Source organism: Scyliorhinus torazame, chromosome 6 (genome assembly GCF_047496885.1).
Source record: "Scyliorhinus torazame isolate Kashiwa2021f chromosome 6, sScyTor2.1, whole genome shotgun sequence".
Classification (NCBI taxonomy): Eukaryota; Metazoa; Chordata; class Chondrichthyes; order Carcharhiniformes; family Scyliorhinidae; genus Scyliorhinus; species Scyliorhinus torazame.
The window spans coordinates 942,461-950,000 of record NC_092712.1 but is presented as its reverse complement, the minus strand read 5'-3'; the positions used below and the strand labels follow the sequence as shown (position 1 = coordinate 950,000).

The window sequence follows — 7,540 nt, the reverse complement described above, 5'->3', positions numbered from 1 at the left end:
CACCCCCCCTCCCCTCCCCCCACCCCCCCTCCCCTCCCCCACCCCCCCTACCCTCCCCACCCCCCCTACCCTCCCCCACCCCACCCCCCCATCCCCACCCCCCCCACCCCCTACCCCCCCACCCACCCCCCCCACCCCCCCCTCCCCCCCACCCCCCCCCACCCCCCACCCCCCCCACCCCCCCACCCCCCCTCCCCCCCACCCCCCCCACCCCCCCCCACCCACCCCCCCCACCCCCCCACCCCCCCCACCCCCCCCAACCCCCACCCCCCCCCACCCCCCCACCCCCCCCCAACCCCCACCCCCCCCCACCCCCCACCCCCCCCCACCCCCCCCCCACCCCCCACCCCCACCCACCCCCCCCACCCACCCCCCCCACCCACCCCCCCCACCCCCACCCCCCCCACCCCCACCCCCCCCACCCCCACCCCCCACCCCCACCACCACCCCCCACCCCCACCCCCCACCCACCCCCCCCACCCACCCCCCCCACCCCCACCCACCCCCCCCACCCCCACCCCCCCCCCACCCCCCACCCCCACCCACCCCCCACCCCCCACCCACCCCCCACCCCCACCCACCCCCCACCCCCACCCACCCACCCCCACCCACCCGCACCCCCCCCAACCCCCCCCAACCCCCCTCACCCCCCCCCCCCCCACCCCCCTCACCCCCCCTCACCCCCCCCCCCACCCCCCCCTCACCCCCCCCACCCCCCCCTCACCCCCCCCACCCCCCCTCACCCCCCCCCAACCCCCCTCACCCCCCCCACCCCCCCTCACCCCCCCCACCCCCCTCACCCCCCCTCACCCCCCCCACCCCCCCTCACCCCCCCCACCCCCCCTCCCCCCCCCTCACCCCCCTCACCCCCCTCACCCACATCCCCCCTCACCCACCCCCCCCTCACCCACCCCCCCCTCACCCACCCCCCCTCAACCACCCCCCCCTCACCCACCCCCCCTCACCCACCCCCCCCCTCACCCACCCCCCCCCTCACCCACCCCCCCCTCACCCACCCCCCCCTCACCCACCCCCCCCTCACCCACCCCCCCCCTCACCCACCCCCCCCTCACCCACCCCCCCCCTCACCCACCCCCCCCTCACCCACCCCCCCCTCACCCACCCCCCCCTCACCCACCCCCCCTCACCCACCCCCCCCCTCACCCACCCCCCCCCTCACCCACCCCCCCCCTCACCCACCCCCCCCTCAACCCACCCCCCCCTCACCCACCCCCCCCCTCACCCACCCCCCCCTCAACCCACCCCCCCCTCAACCCACCCCCCCCTCACCCCACCCCCGCCCCCCCCCTCACCCCACCCCCGCCCCCCCCACCCTCACCCCCCCCACCCCCCCCGCCCCCCCCCACCCTCACCCCCCCCACCCCCCCCGCCCCCCCACCCTCACCCCCCCCACCCCCCCCACCCCCCCACCCTCACCCCCCCACCCCCCCCACCCCCCCCACCCCCCCCCACCCTCACCCCCCCCACCCCCCCCACCCTCACCCCCCCACCCCCCCCACCCTCACCCCCCCACCCTCACCCCCCCCCACCTCCACCCCCCCCCCACCCCCACCTCCACCCCCCTCGACTCCCACCTCCACCCCCCCGAACCCCACCTCCACCCCCCGACCCCTACCTCCCCCCGACCCCCACCTCCCCCCCTCAAAACAACCTCCCAAACTCGAGGCACGTGCCCCCGTGAGCAAGCCAGCTGCCAGCTGATTCTGGCACTGCCCTCACTGAGTGGTTGTTGAGCTGATGTTGGCATGTGCAATCTCTCGGGGCCTGCCCGGCGCTAACCTCTCTTTTTACCCACTAGGAATTCGGACACCATCCCAATATCATCAAACTGCTGAATGTGATCCGAGCAGCGAATGACAAGGACATCTACCTGGTGTTTGAGTACATGGGTAAGGAGCGGTATCACACACAGCGGTATCCTGGCCGCGAGGTTTGCTAGTGTCACACGGGAGGGTTTAAACTAGTATGGCAGGGGGGTGGGCACGGAAGCAATAGGTCAGAAGGTGAGAGCATGGAGGGAGAACTAGGGAATAGGGACAGTGTGGCTCTGAGGCAGAGCAGACAGGGAGAAGTTGCTGAACACAGCGGGTCTGGTGGCCTGAAGTGCATATGTTTTAATGCAAGGAGTATTACGGGTAAGGCAGATGAACTTAGAGCTTGGATTAGTACTTGGAACTATGATGTTGTTGCCATTACAGAGACCTGGTTGAGGGAAGGGCAGGATTGGCAGCTAAACGTTCCAGGATTTAGATGTTTCAGGCGGGATAGAGGGGGATGTAAAAGGGGAGGCGGAGTTGCGCTACTTGTTCGGGAGAATATCACAGCTATACTGCGAGAGGACACCTCAGAGGGCAGTGAGGCTATATGGGTAGAGATCAGGAATAAGAAGGGTGCAGTCACAATGTTGGGGGTATACTACAGGCCTCCCAACAGCCAGCGGGAGATAGAGGAGCAGATAGGTAGACAGATTTTGGAAAAGAGTAAAAACAACAGGGTTGTGGTGATGGGAGACTTCAACTTCCCCAATATTGACTGGGACTCACTTAGTGCCAGGGGCTTAGACGGGGCGGAGTTTGTAAGGAGCATCCAGGAGGGCTTCTTAAAACAATATGTAGACAGTCCAACTAGGGAAGGGGCGGTACTGGACCTGGTATTGGGGAATGAGCCCGGCCAGGTGGTAGATGTTTCAGTAGGGGAGCATTTCGGTAACAGTGACCACAATTCAGTAAGTTTTAAAGTACTGGTGGACAAGGATAAGAGTGGTCCGAGGATGAATGTGCTAAATTGGGGGAAGGCTAATTATAACAATATGAAGCGGGAACTGAAGAACATAGATTGGTGGTGGATGTTTGAGGGCAAATCAACATCTGACATGTGGGAGGCTTTCAAGTGGCAGTTGAAAGGAATACAGGACCGGCATGTTCCTGTGAGGAAGAAGGATAAATACGGCAATTTTCGGGAACCTTGGATGACGAGAGATATTGTAGGCCTCGTCAAAAAGAAAAAGGAGGCATTTGTCAGGGCTAAAAGGCTGGGAACAGACGAAGCCTGCGTGGAATATAGGAAAGTAGGAAGGAACTTAAGCAAGGAGTCAGGAGGGCTAGAAGGGGTCACGAAAAGTCATTGGCAAATAGGGTTAAGGAAAATCCCAAGGCTTTTTACACGTACATAAAAAGCAAAAGGGAAGCCAGGGAAAGGGTTGGCCCACTGAAGATAGGCAAGGGAATCTATGTGTGGAGCCAGAGGAAATGGGCGAGGTACTAAATGAATACTTTGCATCAGTATTCACCAAAGAGAAGGAATTGGTGGATGTTGAGTCTGGAGAAGGGTGTGTAGATAGCCTGGGTCACATTAAGATCCAAAAAGAAGAGGTGTTGGGTGTCTTAAAAAATATTAAGGTAGATAAGTCCCCAGGGCCTGATGGGATCTACCCCAGAATACTGAAGGAGGCTGGAGGGGAAATTGCTGAGGCCTTGACGGAAATCTTTGGATCCTCGCTGTCTTCGGGGGATGTCCTGGAGGACTGGAGAATAGCCAATGTTGTTCCTCTGTTTAAGAAGGGTAGTAAGGATAATCCCGGGAACTACAGGCCGGTGAGCCTTACTTCAGTGGTAGGGAAATTACTGGAGAGAATTCTTCGAGACAGGATCTACTCCCATTTGGAAGCAAATGGACGTATTAGTGAGAGGCAGCACGGTTTTGTGAAGGGGAGGTCGTGTCTCACTAACTTGATAGAGTTTTTCGAGGAGGTCACTAAGATGATTGATGCGGGTAGGGCAGTGGATGTTGTCTATATGGACTTCAGTAAGGCCTTTGACAAGGTCCCTCATGGTAGACTAGTACAAAAGGTGAAGTCACACGGGATCAGGGGTGAGCTGGCAAGGTGGATACAGAACTGGCTAGGCCATAGAAGGCAGAGAGTAGCAATGGAAGGATGCTGGGAAAGGGGGGAATGGGGTCTGAGACTGGAAAGGAGGGAATGGGGTCAGAGACTGGGAAAGGGGAATGGGGTCAGAGACTGGGAAAGGGGGGATTGGGGTCAGAATCAGAGACTGGGAAAGGGGGAAATGGGGTCAGAGACGGGGAAAGGGGGGATTGGGGTCAGAGACTGGGAAAGGGGGGAATGGGGTTAGAGGACTGGGAAAGGGGGGAATGGGGTCAGTGACTGGGAAAGGTGGGAATGGGGTCAGAGACTAGGAAAGGGGGGATTGGGATCAGAGACTGGGAAAGGGGGGAATGGGGTCAGACACTGGGAAAGGGGGGAATGGGGTCAGGATCAGAGACGGGGAAGGGGGAATGGGGTCAGAGACTGGGAAAGGGGGGATTCGGAGCAGAGACTGGGAAAGGGGGGATTGGGGTCAGAGACTGGGAAAGGGGGGATTGGGGTCAGAGACTGGGAGAGGGGGGAATGGGGTCAGAGACTGGGAAATGCGGGAATGGGGTCACAGCCTGTGAAAAGGGGGGATTGGGGTCAGAGACTGGGAAAGGGGGGATTGGGGTCAGAGACTGGGAAAGGGGGGATTGGGGTCAGAGACTTTGGAAGGGGGGATTGGGGTCAGAGACTTTGAAAGGGGGGAATGGGGTCAGAGACTGGGAAAGTGGGAATGGGGTCAGAGACTGGGAAAGGGGGGAAATGGGATAAGGAGGTTGTGTATTGGGATGAGGATGTTGTGTATTGGGTTGAGGATGTTGTGTATTGGGATGAGGATGTTGTGTATTGGGGTGAGGATGTTGTGTATTGGGGTGAGGATGTTGTGTATTGGGTTCATGATATTGTTGGGTTGAGGATGTTGTGTATTGGGGTGAGGATGTTGTGTATTGGGGTGAGGATGTTGTGTATTGGGATGAGGATGTTGTGTATTGGGGTGAGGATGTTGTGTATTGGGGTGAGGATGTTGTGTATTTGGGTGAGGATGTTGTGTATTGGGGTGAGGATGTTGTGTATTGGGATGAGGATGTTGTGTATTGGGGTGAGGATGTTGTGTATTGGGGTGAGGATGTTGTGTATTGGGGTGAGGATGTTGTGTATTGGGGTTGAGGATGTTGTGTATTGGGGTTGAGGATGTTGTGTATTGGGTTCATGATATTGTTGGGATGAGGATGTTGTGTATTGGGGTTGAGGATGTTGTGTATTGGGGTGAGGATGTTGTGTATTGGGGTGAGGATGTTGTGTATTGGGTTGAGGATGTTGTGTATTGGGTTGAGGATGTTGTGTATTGGGGTGAGGATGTTGTGAATTTGGGTGAGGATGTTGTGTGTTGGGGTGAGGATGTTGTGTATTGGGGTTGAGGATGTTGTGTATTGGGGTGAGGATGTTGTGTATTGGGGTGAGGATGTGGTATATTCAGTTGAGGATGTTGTGTTTTGGGGTGAGGATGTGTGTTGGGTTGAGGATGTTGTGTATTGGGATGGGGATGTTGTGTATTGGGGTGAAGATGTTGTATATTGTGTTGAGGATGTTGTGTATTGGGGTGAGGATGTTGTGTATTGGGATGGGGGTGTTGTGTATTGGGGTCAAGATGTGTATTGGGGTGAGGATGTTGTGTATTGGGGTGAGGATGTTGTGTATTGGGTTGAGGATGTTGTGTATTGGGGTGAGGATGTTGTGTATTGGGGTTGAGGATGTTGTGTGTTGGGTGAGGATGTTGTGTATTGGGATTGGGATGTTGTGTATTGGGTGACGATGTATATTGGTGTTGAGGATGTTGTGTGTTTGGGTTGAGGATGTTGTGTATTGGGGTGAGGATGTTGTGTATTGGGGTGAGGATGTTGTGTATTGTGTTGAGGATGTTGTGTATTGGGTTGAGGATGTTGTGTATTGGGTGAGGATGTTGTGTATTGGGGTGAGGATGTTGTGTATTGGGTTGAGGATGTTGTGTATTGGGTGAGGATGTTGTGTATTGGGGTGAGGATGTTGTGTATTGGGTTGAGGATGTTGTGTATTGGGGTTGAGGATGTTGTGTATTGGGGTGAGGATGTTGTGTATTGGGGTGAGGATGTTGTGTATTGGGGTTGAGGATGTTGTGTATTGGGGTGAGGATGTTGTGTATTGGGGTGAGGATGTTGTGTATTGGGATGAGGATGTTGTGTATTGGGGTGAGGATGTTGTGTATTGGGGTGAGGATGTTGTGTATTGGGGATGAGGATGTTGTGTATTGGGGTGAGGATGTTGTGTATTGGGGTGAGGATGTTGTGTATTGGGGTGAGGATGTTGTGTATTGGGGTGAGGATGTTGTGTATTGGGGTGAGGATGTTGTGTATTGGGGTGAGGATGTTGTGTATTGGGGTGAGGATGTTGTGTATTGGGATGAGGATGTTGTGTATTGGGATGAGGATGTTGTGTATTGGGGTGAGGATGTTGTGTATTGGGGTGAGGATGTTGTGTGTTGGGGTTGAGGATGTTGTGTATTGGGGTGAGGATGTTGTGTATTGGGATGAGGATGTTGTGTATTGGGGTTGAGGATGTTGTGTATTGGGGTGAGGATGTTGTGTATTGGGGTGAGGATGTTGTGTATTGGGTGAGGATGTTGTGTATTGGGGTTGAGGATGTTGTGTATTGGGGTGAGGATGTTGTGTATTGGGTTGAGGATGTTGTGTATTGGGTTGAGGATGTTGTGTATTTGGGTGAGGATGTTGTGGATTGGGGTGAGGATGTTGTGTATTGGGTTGAGGATGTTGTGTATTGGGTGAGGATGTTGTGTATTGGGATGAGGATGTTGTGTATTGGGTTCAGGATGTTGTGTATTGGGGTGAGGATGTTGTGTATTGGGATGAGGATGTTGTGTGTTGGGATGAGGATGTTGTGTATTGGGATGAGGATGTTGTGTATTGGGGTGAGGATGTTGTGTATTGGGGTGAGGATGTTGTGTATTGGGATGAGGGAGGATGTTGTGTATTGGGTTCAGGATGTTGTGTATTGGGGTGAGGATGTTGTGTATTGGGATGAGGATGTTGTGTATTGGGGTGAGGATGTTGTGTATTGGGATGAGGATGTTGTGTATTGGGGTGAGGATGTTGTGTGCTGGGGTGAGGGTGTTGTGTGTTGGGATGAGGATGTTGTGTATTGGGATGAGGATGTTGTGTATTGGGGTGAGGATGTTGTGTATTGGGGTGAGGATGTTGTGTATTGGGGTGAGGATGTTGTGTGCTGGGGTGAGGGTGTTGTGTGTTGGGATGAGGATGTTGTGTATTGGGATGAGGATGTTGTGTATTGGGGTGAGGATGTTGTGTATTGGGGTGAGGATGTTGTGTATTGGGTTCAGGATGTTGTGTATTGGGTTCAGGATGTTGTGTATTGGGGTGAGGATGTTGTGTATTGGGTTGAGGATGTTGTGTATTGGGTTCAGGATGTTGTGTATTGGGGTGAGGATGTTGTGTATTGGGGTGAGGATGTTGTGTATTGGGATGAGGATGTTGTGTATTGGGGTGAGGATGTTGTGTATTGGGGTGAGGATGTTGTGTATTGGGGTGAGGATGTTGTGTATTGGGGTGAGGATGTTGTGTATTGGGGTGAGGATGT

At 56.1% G+C, this 7,540-nt stretch overlaps 1 protein-coding gene across 1 annotated transcript in view; it reads left to right on the top strand.

Annotated features, from left to right (window-relative positions):
• Window positions 1–1,758: 1,758 nt before the first annotated feature.
• The window catches only part of mapk15 (mitogen-activated protein kinase 15), a 687,990-nt gene continuing 682,208 nt past the window's right edge, over window positions 1,759–7,540 (top strand). The window contains 2 exon segments of the mRNA XM_072510157.1: window positions 1,759–1,764; window positions 1,820–1,910. Of these exon segments, the coding sequence (XP_072366258.1) occupies window positions 1,759–1,764; window positions 1,820–1,910 (97 nt within the window).